This window comes from Choristoneura fumiferana, chromosome 23 (assembly GCF_025370935.1).
Source record: "Choristoneura fumiferana chromosome 23, NRCan_CFum_1, whole genome shotgun sequence".
Lineage (NCBI taxonomy): Eukaryota > Metazoa > Arthropoda > Insecta > Lepidoptera > Tortricidae > Choristoneura > Choristoneura fumiferana.
This window is the reverse complement of record NC_133494.1, coordinates 12,666,889-12,685,086: the sequence shown is the minus strand read 5'-3', so window position 1 is coordinate 12,685,086 and position 18,198 is coordinate 12,666,889. Positions and strand designations below refer to the sequence as shown.

At 38.8% G+C, this 18,198-nt stretch overlaps 1 protein-coding gene across 2 annotated transcripts; it reads left to right on the top strand.

Annotated features, from left to right (window-relative positions):
• Positions 1 to 380: 380 nt before the first annotated feature.
• Positions 381 to 18,196, top strand: LOC141440723 (probable ribonuclease ZC3H12C). Of its 2 annotated transcripts, none has more exons than XM_074105264.1 (4): positions 381 to 721; positions 12,195 to 12,371; positions 13,899 to 14,131; positions 14,527 to 18,196. In XM_074105264.1, the coding sequence occupies exons 1-4, from the start codon at positions 497 to 499 to the stop codon at positions 15,614 to 15,616; spliced, it is 1,725 nt and encodes a 574-aa protein (XP_073961365.1). In that variant the 5' UTR covers positions 381 to 496; the 3' UTR covers positions 15,617 to 18,196. The 2 variants fall into 2 exon arrangements, with proteins under 2 accessions (XP_073961365.1, XP_073961366.1); XM_074105265.1 differs by lacking the exon at positions 381 to 721 and adding an exon at positions 4,131 to 4,250.
• Positions 18,197 to 18,198: the final 2 nt, after the last annotated feature.

The window sequence follows — 18,198 nt, the reverse complement described above, 5'->3', positions numbered from 1 at the left end:
AAATTGGATTTATAGTGATTTGAAATCTATATACCTGTCTAAACGCTTTTCTCTATGCATCAATTATGGCGTGACGTCACATGCCATTATATCTTGTCTAATCTTGAAAACCTTTATAACTTTGTATTTGTAGGTAGCTAAAACATTCGATAACAGGCATTGTGTAGAATTTATATATACAAAATAGTCAAATACCGTATTGAGGTGAGCGTTAGGTAGAACTGCGTATTTTAATTGTATTGTATATTTGTAAAATGTACTCCAGATAAATGACCCAAACTTTTTCTTTGCATTGGCTTTGGCTGTGTGGAGAAGATCTCTTTGTTTTTTTGGCAAGTAAAAAAAATGCCATTGATATGCATGACACTGACAGCCAGTCAGAGGTAGGGTAGGGTAGACTGATGATGACGAATGACGAAGTTCTGTTTTGATTCGAATTATGCAATTAATTGCAAAATAACCATGAGATTGCGACATTAGTGTTAAACCGTCAAAAATGTCTCAAGATACTGATCTACTGATATCAGTGCCGCGTTCGTGTATAACCGAGTTTTATAGCAAGTACCTTAATCTAGTAGAAACTTTTTACTATGTCACTTTATCAGAGAATAAATCAGTCGTTGCCAAAGACAAATCTGAATATGTGTACTTCCATGTATTATTCAACTTGGGCGCTTCAGATGGAAACTTCAAACCTCGTGAAATCGTCGGAAGAATACAGGTAACTAGTCTTTGCATGCCATAGTTGTACCCCCCACGTTATAGAGAATGTGGTACACTATCAACAATGTCTATAGATTTAGACTGAAATTATATCTATACACATTTAAATGACTTAATTTAGTATGGCTTTAAAAAAACAGTTCAAAGTTACGAAATATGTTCTTTTTCATCCAATAAGAAATGGTTTTATGCCTTTACAATATGGCTCGTGAATATTTGTAAAAGAGGTGAAGCCAGTGGTCTCACTAAAAATAGATTGTGAAAAAAGTGGTCAACTTAAGTGTTAGTACGCATCTGAAGAACAAATTAGAGTTGCTCAAAATCATGATGTGAAAGCCAATTTGGCATGCCAACTTGCACTACTTTGCACTGAAAACCATGAATTAATAGAAAAGTATAAATCTATCATCAAAAACTGAAAATAATCTCTTTAAACAAGCAGTTCTTTTATATTTATTTATAAATTTATTTTGGAGATTTCAAAAACACTTGTGTTTAGATTAGACTTGATCACTGGAAGTATTAATTTTCAAATCAGGAGTTCCCAATATTTTATTATATGCATTGTAACATTCTTTACGTCTCATACATTCTTTCTACTGTACTCACATTTTGAGAGGAGGCCAGTGCCCAGTAGTGGGACACATAGGATGGGTAGATGATGAAAAAAAATCACTGTAAATTCAATTATTGTAGTGTTACATCATCACATAACAGTACCATTGCATCTCTTGGGATGCATTTGGGTGCGCTGCAATGCTCAGGGTGTCAAAGTCCTCAGTTGGGAATCTTAGCCTTAACTTATAGTTTTTATTCTGCTTTTGCTTATGCTATAAAGCTGAATCAAGGATATGAGAGTGTTGAGATGTTATCGTCAGAGCCAATAAAAGTACTTCAATAACAGTTTATTGTTTTATTAGCAGCAGAGCTACAACACAATGGCGTACATAGAAAGTAAAGTTGAGAGATATGTCATTGTCACAGAAAGTTTTTTGGTCTCAACCACAGAGTGCGCATTTTAATACTTAACACAGTCCATTTTATTCAGGGCTATTATCTGTTTTTATGATTATGACAAAACTACTCGCTTCCCGGTGCTCGCCCACTTGTTTCTAGTTACTATGTCTAATCGCTTCTTGCTTATGTCGGCGGTGGGACAAGTGCCTTAACCAGTTTAGTTATTTTGTGTTTTTTTTTTATGTTGTCATAATAGGGAATATTACTGCAATTTTCTGCCATCAGAGTGCACTAGCACAAAACCGTAAACAGTTTTTGAGTATCTTAAATGCCATAATGTATCTTAGGCCTCTAAGTTGGCAACGCATCTGCAGTCCCCCTGGTGTTGCAGGTGTCTATGGGCGGTGGTGATCTCTTACCATCAGAAGGCCCACTTGCCGTGGTGGCCTAGTGGTTTGACCTATCGCCTCTCAAGCAGAGGGTCGTGGGTTCAAACCCCGGCTCGCACCTCTGAGTTTTTCAAAATTCATATGCGGAATTACATTTGAAGTTTACCACGAGCTTTGCGGTGAAGGAAAACATCGTAAGGAAACCTGCACAAACCTGCGAAGCAATTCAATGGTGAGTGTGAAGTTCCCAATCCGCACTGGGCCCGCGTGGGAACTATGGCCCAAGCCCTCTTGTTCTGAGAGGAGGCCTGTGCCCAGCAGTGGGACATATATAGGCATTTTGAACAACTAAGTATCCCGTGGGAATATTGGAATAAAAGTAGCCTATGTGTTATTTCAGACATCCAGCTATCTACAAACCAAATTTCATGACTCTAAGCCCAGCGGTTGTTATTTCCAGATTTTATCCCTATCTCGTGGGAGCATCGGAATAAAAAGTAGCCTATGTGTTATTCCAGATGTCCAGCTATCTACGTACCAAATTTCATCCAAATCCGTCCAGCCATTTTAGCGTGAAGAAGTAACAAACATACACACACACACACACACACACACACACAAACTTTCGCATTTATAAGTAATAGGGTATAAAGTAAACTTTCGCATTTATAATTATAATATAATAAGTAGTATAAGTAGGATTAGTAGGATATGTCAGTCACCTGCTTATAGATTTAGTGAATTTTTTTTTTCATTGTATCAAGATACCTAAATACGAACTTTTCCGACTAAATACATTATTCATTACTTCTGTACAAGCACGAGCCAGGTGGAGTGGGCCTATAGTCGTCTACCTCACCTACTACTATATATTGGGTTTCAATCACTCCTGCTGGCTCATGCCGACTTCAAACTAGTACCTAGATGAAGGTTAAATAAAAAAAAAGGTTTATTATTTTTTGCTTTACAGTTTTTTCGGCGGTTTTTATTTTTTGTTAAAAAGTTTTTTTCTTACCCTGTTGTGGCAACTGGCACTGTAAAGGCCTCCCCTTCTCTCAGCCTTTCATCTCATCTGAGACTCAGATCACAAAGAAATCCATTAATATTGCCAAGGTCCAAATAGTCCTGCCATAATCCTTTTGGGTCTGACCATACCACGAAACCAAATGATGGGTAGCAATTTGCGCCCACTATTAGAACTATACTCGTAGCAAAGACCATATGGTCCTTGCTCGTAGGTAGTAAGTAGTAAGTCTTAAATTCAAAAAAAAGAATGGCCTATGTTAGTATCCGGCTCTTATCTATTTATAAGAAAAAAATATTTTCCTACGGTGCATGCTTTTGCGCTGGTTTAAAGCGATAAAAGCGCAGGCAGAGCACGTTATCAAGATGGTACTTTCTTTTATTCTGTTTATGTTTTAGAGTACTAATTTTAGTTGTTCTAACTTGGGTTTCGGTGGTTCCCGAGAGGTTCCACTTAGTCGGGCTGAGTTTAAATTAGTGACCCCTGTGGTTGTTATTGTTAAGACAAGAGGCACTACCTTTTCATGGTTAAATGTTTGTATTGTATCGACAGAGTAGACAAACGCCGATGTGTTTTTTTGAGTGGGTATGCTATGCACCCTAAATATTGTATTGTATTGCACCCTAAAGGACGGAGCCCCACATAACTTTCCACTGAGGCGTCTCCTGCAGGCTGGAAGGGATGCGTAACGCATTTTCACATCGCAAAACACTGCAATACGGGATTTATGGCGTTAGATCTGTTAAAAAGGGTAAATCAATATCTAGATACTTCAGTTTTTAACTGTAAACTAAAATTTGAAAACTTATAAATTTTAACTGGAGCGGAATTTAAACCTGCTTTGCCGTTTCGTAAATTTTTTATTTTATTTTTGGGACCAAATTCATCATGCATTAAATAATGTCAATTTCAACACAATGTCGCGAGCAAACAATGGGCACCCGGACATCTCTCTTGGCGAAATGTCTGTTTGTAAAGAAATAAATGGTATCCCTACGAGCGAGTCAACCCGGATCTGGCGGTGCCCCGCTTCCCCTTCACTGTGTGCGCGCGCGCAGTCTCGCCGCGACACGCCGCGCTCGCGCACGCGGTCATGCCGCTCTCTTCTCTCACACCACTAACACGCATTTATTATGTACGCGACTGACAACACCCAGGTGAGCGCGACAACTTTCGACATGCAACCCCTAATCCGATAAGCATTCGACCTCACTACACGGATGTGTGTCGGACATCGCATTGTAATGATGATAATTCACGATCGACCGATATAACGATCCCGGAAGTAGCCGGCTGTTGTGAAAACTGTTTAACGTCATAATATGGTTATGATAATTACTGAAGACAGTGTTCCATATTGTTTCACGACACCCATTGGATTGTTCTGTGCTGAGGAGTTCTGGTAATCTTATAAGTTTGTCAGTGTACTGTGATGCAAGTTCAGTATTCTTTAGAGCGTTACTCCTATTAGAATCCAGAGTCCTAGAATCTGGACCACACACACAGGGTCGTCTGTTGTTTGCAGGGTGTCGATGTTTTACCGCTTCTATTTTTTTTATAACATTCTGTGAAAGTAGCTGGCAGAGTTAATTAATGTTTAATGTGTTCATCTGTCGCGTGTGAAGTGTCGCAGGTCCGGTAGTGGTATCATGGCGGACTTTCACTCGGTTGTGATGTGAGCACCAGTGATTTATAATCGCTCGTTATCAGCGACATCTGATCGCGTATTTACTCAATGCCAGATCCCCGATTAACTGGTTTTGCTTATACTGTCACATTAATTTCTTAATTTCTATCCTTTTAGCATTCAGCGGCTCGTTCTCTTCTTGATCAACTTGAAATCTTGATGAAGACGTTAAGACGATCTGATCGCTATTTAATTTACTATCAATGCCAGATCCCCGATAAACTTGTATTGCTTACCTATACTCACATTAATTTCTGTCTTTTTAGCATTCAGCGGTTCGTTCAATTCTTGATTCTACTTTTATATCTTTTCTTATTTGTTTGTTTTGTCTGGTATCACAAATATGCCGTCCTATTAAAACCTCAACAATGTGCCCTTGTGTGTTTACGTTTAAGTGAAGATAACATATTCTTATTCGTTATAACGACTTTATTATTTAACTGAAGTTTATCAAAGTAATCCAGCCAGGATGTAATAATCTTATCAACAAATATTTCTACAGAAAAGATTCTAATTATTCTTAAGCTACCGCATCGTATCTTAAACTTAGTCGAGCAGCTACTTTTATCTGAGAGAGGATACTTAAAAATGTTTTTAATTAATCCCATTTCAAATGAATTACATTTGTCACATGTGAAGGTATCGCTATTTTCAAATGTTGAGGAAATGCCACAAATTGATAACCATCGAAAGCAACATTACCGTGGTCTACTTTTAGTGACAAAGTATGTTATTAGTCGTGATTAGGTACTAAGTGAAAATAGATTATAGGGATTCGTGCGTGATAAAATATAATAATTAAGTAATATCACACTTTGTTTTCGGAATTGACTTCAAATTATTGTTACTTTAATTAAAGAAATGCTACGATGGATATTCAGAAAATCAACAATGGGTATAAATCACCAATTCATAAAAATAATGGCTTGGCAACCTTCTAATGTTGGTTGGAACGTATCAAGTGTATCCGGTATGATTATGCTGTGATGTAATGAATATCAATAGGTAGGTAGGTGAGCGGCCAGAATCTGAGGCCCACTTGCGGTTCGTTGACAAATATGATAAAAACCGGTCAAGACGGATACGTAACTGTAACGTAGATGTGAACGAAATAACAGCTGAAACAAGCCACGGCGTGACCACAAAATAATGCTGATATTTTCCTATAATACAATCAATTTTCAGTTAAACCTAAAGCACGTCGAATACAGTTCATATCTAATCTGGAAGCTTCTTGGTGATTTTAAGTCGGCGCCCCAACGTGGCCTCACCACGACAGATTTTCCTGTTTAATCTGTCATCTCCCAGGATAACAGGATCAAAGGAATTTGGGCACAAATTTGTGCCTCTGGGAGAGAACAGGTTAATGGCCGGTTCGGCTATGTAGGATAATTTTCAAAAATCTGCCCAACTTTTACGCTTATTCAAGGAAAACGCGAAAACAAACGACTCAGATTATCTTTTAACGTCATTCAGCTGTTTTAGATTCGGCTACTGTACCACTACCATGAGTTTACAGCGACCGTACTCCATAGCGACGGCGTAAATTATTTGTATGGAGAATTGTACAGCGCCTCTACAAATAATTTACGCCATCGCTATCGAGTACGGTCACTGTAAACTCATGGTAGTGGTACAGGTTAAACATAAATATCTAAATTCTTCCAGGAATCGACGCCCACGTCGCCCACCCATTGGAACTATCCAATCCAATACTAGAATGAAATTCTTACGGATCTCAGAACATTATCCCAAATTACAAAGAGTACCATTTGATAAACTAGTTTGTTATCTTCAGTTTGATAGATAATGAATGAGTCTTTTTGTAAGACGCACGTATGCTTTCGTGACACTTAAACATTGTTAGTGGTGCAGTGGAGGCACTTACGTACAAAAAATATTTACGTTGAATACAATATTGTCATTACCTAATTCAGAAATTCTGCTTTTGATAATTCATTTTTATTATTAATTATTTAACTGCATTATTTTTATTTTTCAATCATGTAAGTATTAATTAATTAATGTCCTTAAAAATGTACGAGTTAAATTGAAGGTTGCGAAACTCCCAAATTAAGTTGTCGAAAATTACCTATTGAGAATGTGCCTACAATTTGGAACAATAGGTAGGCAGAATGGATCGAAAAATAAAAATACATAATTTCAATTTAATTACGCATTATTATATCTATGATCGTTGAAATATTTGAGAACTAAAAAATTGAGGTAACTTTCCAAGAATTTTGTCAATTCGCGTTCAGGTTGAAACGTTATCGGACATCCTTCATGCTTAATCAATGCAATTAAGGATAAGACTTTATTTCTAAAATGCTAGCGACGGTGAGGATAATTGGCACTATTTCGGGTACGTAAGTTGGTTGTGACTTGTGTTATTGTTTGAAGCGTGTCGTCGCGTGCGCATCCTGTTGGTTGCCGCCGGCGTGGCACCACATCGCACGAGGCGGCGCGCGTAATCGCAGACACCCCATTGGCTACTCTTATCTCTACACAAACGCGTGATAGAATTTCTCCATTACAAATGGAACCAACAATCTCATAATCGGACCTACGATAATAGGCGCTGAAGTTGTTTACTGGTTTCATCAATATTCATTTTATAGAAACTGAAGCGAGCAGACTAAAGTCTAAAGTGCACGAGGTAGTAGAGAAAACCTCAGTGTAAACATTTTTTTAGACTTTTCAACGTGATGATAATGAATAGGGCCGTATTGGACTGTGTTTTTACATTTATTAAAATAGAGAAGAAGTGAATGGACGCTAAATACTTCATAATTCCAATGGCAAAGTTTATGTACTAATCCTAAACAATAAACAGTCCCAAATAGCAACTGATCATTGCAAGAGATTAGAAGTCCATGTCTGAATATCAGCTCAAAGAATTTATGTATCAGTTCAGTGACCGTGAAATCTAGGTGAATGCTTACGGATGTTTGAAAATACTATCAGATAACATTAACAATCTATTCAAAGCTTAGAGGCAAACAGAAATACTATTTATAAATAACTGGCCAAGAGCGTGTCGGACACGCCCAAAATAGGGTTCCGTAGTCATTACAAAAAAATTAAGTAATATTTTTCTGAGGATTTCGTATTTTATACGGAATCTTCCAAGTTTAGATATATTTCACACCTTAGGCTGCTATTTAAGAGTAAAACTACTAATAATTCTCAAGCAAACTTAGCCGTTATAGTTTTCCTTGAAAGTTTGACATACTTACTATCATCCTGAATTTTTTCAAATTTTTCCACCCACCGGTTTAGATTTTAGAGGGGGGGGGGGACGCTCGATTTTAATGAAAATTTGCACTTTAAAGTTGAATATTTTGCAAACGAATCACTGAATCAAAAAATCGTCTTAGCAAACCCCTAATGGTTTTAAAAGACCTATTCAACGATAACCCACATTAAAAGGTTGGATGAGGGAAAAAAATCACCTACACTACGTCTATGGGAGGTACCCTAAAAAATTTTTTTTTTTTTAGTTTTTTATTGTAAGTGCCATTTTGTCGGCATAGTTTACATATATATCCGTGCAAAATTACAGCTTTCTAGCATTGATAGTCCCTGAGCAAAGCCGCGGACGGACGGACGGACAGACAGACAGACAAACAGACAGACAGACATGGCGAAACTATAAGGGTTCCGTTTTTGCCATTTTGGCTCCGGAACCCTAACAATGTAACAACAAAACAATTAAACACCGTCGTCCATGTGTATCTTTATCGTATCTAATGTAAACAAATTGAAAGCGCCTGCGCATAAACATTAGTGTCCTTATAAGTTATAACCGTTCTTATAATTACTGACGTCATTGTTATCGTAACACGTCACATGTCAACTTTACTCTTAACGCGCAATTTGTTTCTAATCTGTTAAGTCTGTGATCACATACCTACCTACTGATCTGAGCTTGTCTTGTTTCATAATTAGGTACCTCACAACAACAAATGGTAGAGCTTATTTCTTATGTCAATACATAAAGCCAAGTCACTACCGTTCAATTCAACCTATTCTTATCGATGATTTGCGATTAATGTGACTTTTGGCTTATTTACTACAAGCTGACGAGACTTCTTTATATCCAAAAGATAACACATTACATCGTTGAAAAGATAACATGAAGAAAATGATTGCAAAGGCTAACGATTTGATAAAAGCGGAAGCCTTCGATCAACGTCCTACGTTCATCAACAGACCTTCTGTGTTTATAAAGCAATCTGCAATTCGTACCACAGTTAATGGTTTGAATGATTCGCGCGACCTCCAACGCTAAACTGGTCGAGAAGACCAGCTTGTTACTTTATCTCGCAACAAAAGCATTAATATTCATCGACTTGTTGGTATCATAATTTAAAGGACAGTTATCGGCATTGTTCCATGTTGCGACAACGCTGTTAACATAAACAAGAGTATGCTATGATATGAGGATAGTAGGTAATGCACGTAATTGAAAAACCTGTGAACATGTAGAGAAAGTTGACTGATTCATCGGTATGAAACCGTAAATGTTCAAAGTTGGAATTATTTCAATATATGTACCCGGAAGAGAAGTAACCAAACTAACTGTTCTCGGCAACGATATACAAGCGCAGCTAATGCGGGAGAATCCGTGGGTTTTTTGCGCACGGCTATATCAGTAGCCCTGGCAATGGTTACGAGGAAATTAGCGAACACCGGCTTTGTTTTGATCATACATAAACAGGAATGTTCAAGAATTTTTGATGCATTGATCAGTATAACGGATCTAATCGAATGGTTTCGTCCTGCAATTTGCACTCTTGGTTTGAAATGTTGACGTTGTTCAATAGAACATAGAACCTTTAAAAATTATACATTATGAAGGATAGATAAGAAATTGATTTACCGCGCTGATACTTAACTAACTGAAATATAGTTCTGTTAAATATTAGGCTGTAAGGTTAATGTGCTGTTTTCTATTTTCATTTAATCACTTTCACTAGTTAACCTGATAGTTGATTAAGTATTTGCATTAAGAATTGCGCCCACGGAGCCGTTGCAAATCAGTTTAGTTTTGCGACATCTTGATAACCTTGCGAGCTATGTCGACGACAGACAGCTGCACTGAACTGACAGTACTTATTAACTTTTCGTCACTTTTGTTTTAAATTTAATGCTAGGTTCTGAATATTGCAAGTATCTACTTGCTTAAGTCGACAGGCAAAGTTGAAAATAATATTTTATCAATATGATCTTTGTTTATGAGCGACCCCTATGCAAATCACCAGACCGAAGACTCATGACGTAACGATGTTTAACTTGAGTTAAGCGACATAAAATTATGTTAAAATTTATGTTTCCTTTCAACGTGACGCTTTTAGTGAATTGTAATGGCTTATGCTATGACCGCATATGATTTATTTATCATATTTGCCTACCTCATAATATTCAATAGAAACGATAAGAATTTTAAAATCAATTGATAAACGTCGAACAAAAGCTAATACTTATTAAAATGTTACCTGCGCTATAATAGTATGTATAATGATAGTTTGTAGTTTGTTGACCTATTGTAGTGACCGAATCAATATTCCATGTTCAGGTATAAAAATAATAGGTAATCCAACATCGGCATACTTTCATATCATGGAACAATGCTCTTCGCCATCTGAATGTTTACTTCAATCTAAAATGTAGGCGAGCTTTTGCTTCTCCAATTAATATTGGTTTATGTTCGTTGTGTTCCACTTCTGAAACCGGAACCTCAGAATCCTATCAGAACACCAATGCGGAGCTGTAATTTTCTATCAATTCACCGCAGAGAGAAACACGGATCGGTCTCATTCGCCGTTGCCCGCGCGCACCATATCTTTTAGAAAGTCGCATCCGGCTGCAAGCAGGTAGGAGGGGCGTTTCCGAACCGTTTGCCGGATGTAACCTCCAATCCCCTCTTTAGAGACCTACAAAATTTCCCTAATCCATGGATTTCTGCAGCCAAAATAAATGCCGAATAAAAAGTTTCGAAAGGTGCCCTTTCCATTGTTTTTGCGTCGGCAAGACGGCATGCGACATTTATTACAGTTTACATATATCCTGGTGTGTGACCTGATGCTATATTGTAGCCAAATGGATATTGAACTTTTGTTGCATTACATGGCATGGGTACTAATACCAATTACCAACCAATCCTACTTTATAAACTTGGTATCACAGCCAACTAGGGCTCAATACGGATGTTGCCGAGGCTATGACTATCTTTTCGTTTACTGCACCTTTGGTTGTAAGGGAATTTTCGATTTTTTTGAAAAAGATGAGGAATGCTCAGCTGCTAGGTAGGTATAGTGGTTTTAAAGGATATAAAATAATTTGGTCAAATAATGAATGACATGACAACCGGTATGGTCTGTCGTTGCGCACACGCTAAAGGTCAATGATCATCTGTAGATCCGCTTCGTCGCCCGCATGTATGACCCTGTCGGCAGCGCCGATTGTAATATAAAATTTGCTTTTTGATCACTATTCGGTCGCGGTAGATAAAACTATATTGAAAATGCAAAGTTTGAATAGTTATCTTATCACACGGCGTTAACTGCAGATATTTTTGAATACTGCATCCGTTGTTTTTGTATTAAAGTCAAAAGCTATAGTGATAAACTACAGATACCTACTAAGCCAATCAGCTGTTTTGCTTTGACTGAGCAAGGATATCCCCAAACTCATTGTCTCTTGCGGACTTGTTTCGGCGAAATCGAAACCGACGCGTGTGAATTATTCCATGAGCGCGTTACATGGAGACAGCTACGGCGTGCTACGGTAACATTACGTAAAACAGATTGTTGAGCGTCGCCTTGATGTAGGACTTGCGTAAAAATACACACTTTGATTTGCGCCCGCCATAATAGGAAAAGAAAACTCTAGTTTGTGGCATTATTCCAGTACTTACGCACTTACATTGGATGTATGATCGTGACATATATACGTATGTATCATGATCGTTGTGTTGATACTGACCTGGCTGGATCTGCAGGCAAATCTTGATAGGTATTTATTAGAAAATTAAAAACGAATATACAGTTTGACACTTGTTTTTTTTGTACGTGCAGAATTCTGAGCTGATCATTATAGGCATCGGCATTAAAAGCGGATGATTTTTCATGAAGCATTATGGTGGTCTTTGTAACAGACTGCAGCATCTGCAATCACAATGCTTGGTCACACACTTGGTCACATGATTAAGTTAAATCTAATACCATAACATAAACATACATTTCATGTAGCTTTTCTTGGGACGACTGAAGTTCTGCAACTTGATGACATGATCAAAATATCACATCACAACATGTAGTTTCTCTTTAACTGTGTGTTTCTCTTTGGCATTTGGCAGTAGTACCTTCTTCAAATATGCCATGTTAATGACTCTTAACCTTTGTTACAGAAATATGTGGAGTCATCCCTGGGTTGGGCGGGCGAGCGCGGCGAGGACTCTAGCTATGACTCGGAGTACGAAGACGAGAGCGCTCACCGCGCCGCCTCCCGAACCCCTTCAGACACCCTCGCGGCGGAGTTCGCGGAATATGTCACACTCGCTCCGCAGCCACCACCCCCTAACCAGGTGAGGAAATGAGCAGTTCCAAGTGGATTACTACTAAGGTACTTTGTGGCTGACCGATGTGGTCGTTGATTTGTTTGTCTCGAAATTGCACTGCGACGGTATAGTAGCCACGCAAAAAGAAGAGCGTCCAGCTTTTTAATATACATATAAACGTTTATAAGAAGCCTACTTACATAGCATTATGCTTGCTTTCCATTCTAAAAATAAAAAGCGCAATTTAAAACTGGTAGCTTTGCTGACTTTAATTAAAGGCTTGTGATTGCATAGGCGCCGCCGCCAGAAATATTTTCAGTTTCATCTGTATCTAATCAAGGGAGTGCAGTCATCTACATAATTATAGTTTTTATTTTGTATCAGTTATCTCTAATTTCTTTAAAGCCAAGGGTTGCAAATGCAAGACGCCTATGTGTAACTGCCCAGATCCTTTTCAACTACCTAAGTATAGGTTTTAGCCATTAAATGTGGGTGATAATACAGAAATACTTATTCGCAGTAACTGTTGAAGCTCAATCAAATCAACTCTTATAAATCTGAATCTTGAGTAAGATTGTAGATTACATTGCGATATAACGCTCCAACCGCCTACAGCAGGAAGCAATAAACAAATTGGCAATACAAGAGCATTCCGATTGCAAATTGACAAAACGAGATTAGGGCGAAACGGGTCCAATCAGTACAATCGGCAATCGTACCTAGACGTCTAATTTATAACCAGCGATCTTTGCACAGATAAACGTTAAGTTCAAAGAGTTGTTCTTGGACAAGTGCGTCGATATTTATTGATAGTTTTAGGTACGGTGTTGATTAGAATAGAATAAGAACCAGAACGCCTGTCTACATAAACTTTATCTAACTGACATCAGGGCAAAATAAAGCGCTTTAAATTATGATATGACAACATCGACCAATTAGCACATTAGCTCAACAAATCATGACCAGATTGGCGACCGTATTAGGCAATACTGAATAGATTATGAAATCTATTAGAATCTAAGACTATAGTCAATCAGAGACGTTGGTGGAAAGCTTCGAAAATATTTTTTTATTTACAAAGTTGGCTAAGAAGGTAGATTCCGATAAGACCTTGGATATTAATATATATTTCAAACATGCTTGGAAATTATCGCGAGTCGAATTTCGTACACTTATATTATGTATGTGGGGTGTGGTTTTGGTTGAGTTTAAGACTTAATAACAGCCTAAGGTATAAAATATACCTAAACTTGGAAGATTCCGTACAAAATACAAAAGCCTTAGAAAAATATTACTTGATTTTTTCGCATTGGCTACGGTTTTTTATAAATAACAATGTTTCAAGGCCCTGCTTGTAATAAATACTTACGCGTACCTACCGCTAATTTCAACATGATTTATTTTAAGATTTGACAGTTGGATTTTGTGTAAATCAATGAATGCAGCCTAGCGCTAGGCTAGTATAGCTAGGAATAAACATAATTGACATTTGAAGTCAACTGTTTTCCCCGTAAGTTACTTACCTACTTACTTATATTATTTTTTTATTTCCAGGCGAAAATCGAGTTTGCCGTGAAGCTAGGTTACTCCGAGCGACTCGCTCGCACGGCTCTGCAGCGGTTAGGACCGGATCCTCCGCGCAACGAGTTGTTAGCGGAGCTGATCAAGTTAGCCTCCAAGCAGCGTCCGCGGCCGCTCTCGCCGTCGCCGCCGCTGGAGCCCGACCCGCCGCCCGAGCGAGCGCCGTTGCGGCATATCGTGATAGACGGCAGCAATGTTGCTATGAGGTGAGCGTAGTGTCTTGCATATGCGGTTTCTGTTTGATTTCTGGAAATGGCCTATCGTGCGAAATAGTTATGCATGGAATTAAAGATGGATTTTTGGAGTTTGTTCGATTAGGACAGTAAAACATGCTTTCCCGAGGTGTTCCCTTTTTTAGATAAAATATTTTTTCAGAAAGTACTCTTTCCTGAAATTGCAACTTGCTGTGCAAAACTATAATTATAGTCCATTGCAAAAATGTGTCGTCTATTTGGGAACCTGTGCTTATTAAAGAATTTTAATAAAAAAAAAACATTTCGGAAAAGTATTTCACCATTCTAAGTCGATTTGGTATTTGAACATTGTTTTATAGAAAATCGGCAATTCTAATAGCTATTCTAATCAATATGATTGTTTCCAGTCATGGCAACAAGGAAGTATTCTCATGTCGCGGCATCGAGATCTGCGTAGACTGGTTCCGCGCGCGCGGCCACAAGGAGATCACCGTGTTTGTGCCCAAGTGGCGCAAGGAAGCCTCTCGCCCTGACAACCCTGTCGCAGACAGAGACTGCCTCGAGCGACTCGAGAGAGACCGCGTGCTCGTCTACACTCCCAGCAGATTGCTCGGAGGCAAAAGAATGGTCTGCTACGACGACCGCTACGTACTACACCTAGCCGCCGACACAGACGGCATCGTCGTCTCCAACGACAATTACAGAGACCTCGTCGCCGAAAACCCAACATGGAGGAAAGTCGTCGAAGAACGACTGCTTATGTACTCATTCGTGAACGATCGGTTCATGCCGCCCGACGACCCCCTCGGCCGATCCGGGCCCACGCTCGACGCGTACCTCCGCGCGCCGCCGTCCCGCACCGACCCGCCCCCCGCCTGCCCGTATGGCCGGAAATGTACGTACGGCAACAAATGCAAGTTCCATCACCCCGAGCGTGCGGGTCGTCCTCACAAGTCCGTTGCAGAAAAGTTGTCCGAGCGAGCAGCCCGCGCGTTGAAAGCCCGCGATTTACACACCCTCAGTTTACCGCCTGGCGGGCGACCGGCGGAGATTAAGAAGCCGCTGGCTCGCGCGCATTCAGCCGCGCCAAGGATATCGGACGCGGCGCTCGCGACGCACTTCGACCGTGCGCAGATGCAAATCCCTGGGCCTTCGCAGCCCCAAGACGCGAACCCCCATCGCAAGCTGGCGCGCCAACTGACACTGAACCCGGCTTGTGATCCACGGCTTCACACAGCGGCAGCACGGGTGGCGTCAGCCCCGGCTGGGGCGGCGGCCGCGCTCTCCCGCCCCGGCGTCTCACCCTGCTCCTCCGAAGGAGCCCTACAGCACTGGGAAGCCCGGCGTCGCATGCACTTCCACCTTGCCGGCATCTTCCCCGAAGCCCAAGTTTCAGAGGCCATGGCCACTTACCCTGAAGAAACGGACGCTCAGACGATGTGCGCGATCATTCTCGCCCGCTACCGGCCGAGCGAAGCGCGCGTGCCGCCGCAATGACTTAGCTAGCTAGAATTATCTCGATTTCGACACGAAATCCAGAATCTACATTCGAACTAGCCACAACTAATACACATGTTTTACGTTCGTCCGTTGCTGGCATCAACGTTCTAGTTAGAACGAGCTGGAGGAACGTCGGTTGAAGTTCAGACTCGCCGTCGCGACTTGCCTGTCAGCGGCGGGTCGTGCCAATATTGGTCGTTAACTACTTTAGTAGCATTTATACACTTTTTACATTCTTTGATGGAATCAATTTACTCGTATACTTCTGAGAAGTGTACGGCGCTATGTAAGTAATTTGGTTTGTGTAAGTGTAGATCCTAAGGATGTACAAATTCATAATCGATAAGATCCTCACGTAACTGGCATGGTAATTATAGCGAATAGACTAACACTGTTCAATGCATCGGGCATTGAGGCTTGTTTGCCTTGAAATTGACTAATAATCTTCTACCATAAAACGCTCATGACTTAATAATCGCTACATGCACCAGTGCACTATATAAATGCTGGAAAGAAAATGTTGATCATAAAAATATTATCAAAATTTAGATCTTAAGTTTAATCACAAACATTGAACTATTGAACACGCCAAAAGTTCAGCACACTAAAATTCATAAATAATAATTATAGCAATAAATAATTACATTATGCTCTCCATATTTAATGTCAAATTTAATAAACTTTAAAATAACATTCCTTATTTTAGTTAGTGTCTGCACAGTAAGCCATGTATCAAACTTTTCAATGCACGCGGCACACAAGACTTCACCCTCTCATTAGGAAAACTTTTCGTCGCCCAGATCCATATTTTCCGAAATTCAGAGACTGTTTTTTTTTCTCTCTTTCTTTTTCAAAATCCTTTTCATAATACTCCAGTACTCTTCCACAGGCCGCAGTTCTGGACTATTTGGCAGGTTACATACTTTGGGTACCACCACAATCCCGTTTAAGTTGTACCAATCCATTACTGATTTTGCGTAGTGGCGACTGGTTAAGTCTGGCCAAAACATGGGTGGTGAGTCGTGTTTTCTTACACATGGCAGCAAACGCTTCTGTAAACACTTTTTATAAATATTGCCGTTTATTGTCCAGGTGGTGATAAACGAGCGACTTTTTTTTCCACAGCTACCCTGCCAAAGAAGATATTTTTTGGGAATTTAGATCGTTTTTTTAATTTACAATGTATGTCTCGCTCGTCGTCCATCACAATGCATTCAAATTTCGTAAGGAAATTTTCATATAGTTTCGCGACCGTTTCTTTGCCGATAAGTTCTGTTTTGAGTCTCGATCAGGTGCGGCCTGGGCTTTTAACTTCTCAGTCCTGCCCTACGTTTCACTTTTTGAGACATTTTCACTTTTTTAGCAACATCACAATATGACATGTCATGATTTGAGGCAAAAATCTTTACAACACTTACTTCCTTTTTTTTATTCTTGACTCCTTGCAACCCACCACTTCCTGGCTTTCTATCTATTGTCAAGCGTTCACGGAACGTTTTTAATACGCGACAAACCGTAGATTGTGGACATTTCAGTCTTTTCGCGATATCGTTGTAGCTGAGCATTGGATGTTGTTTGCTCGACATTTTGCCAACGAAAAAATTAAAGAAGAAAAAACTGTTGTCTACTCCTACTACTATTATAGGCTAGTCTAGTTCTTTGTGAATAAAAAATAGTTTACAAAATCCATTTGCGTAAAAATAACCATTTTTGTGTGGCCAAGTTTTGGCGTGTTCAAGCTTTAATTAGATAGACATGAGATTTATAAAATATTGGTACTATGTATCAGTTATAAACGAAAGGTATTGTCTAATAAATATCAGCTTATTTTTACATTAAAAATGTTTTTTTCAGGTTGTTGGTAATAGAAAAATATTTTTGTATATTTATAGATAAGCATATAATTTTCTTGTTCACATATGTATGCAGTAAAATTGTGTGCACTAAAGCGCAAGAATATTTAAGAAATTTTTTTTTGTTAAACTTTTCATCTTTTGAGTTTATAGTGTAATTATAATACAACAAATAATTATATTAATTTGCTAATATTTCTTTCCCTTCTATCTTCTAAGTATCATAGGTTTAGTAAACTTTGGCCAGACATCATTGTGGACTAATAGTCACTACTTTTAGATAAATAATTAATACTAATAAAATTTTAAACAAATTGTTATGTTTGATTTTTATTAAATTGAACTGTTTAAACTTGAAATGCATTGCATCAATTGAAAGCGTAAGATAAATATATCTACTCACATATAGTACTCCATAAAGTATGTATGTTTGTTAAACAAATGCTTTATAGAGTACTGTTTGCTTATTTAGTGTAATTAGTAAGCCAAGTTTTACCAACAACACAATTCACCAAGATTAACAATTGTAGATATAGGATGTATGCTAATGTTGGTAAAATTTGGTAGTTCTCAAAAATATTCCAGTACACTACAGTTTGTGTTTTGTAACATTTTTGATAACTGCTTACCACATTCCCTGTGGAATGTTCAACATGTATAAGGCATGTCTTTTTTGACATTATAGCAATTACTCTTATTATAAATAAAGTTTCTTCTATTATAATT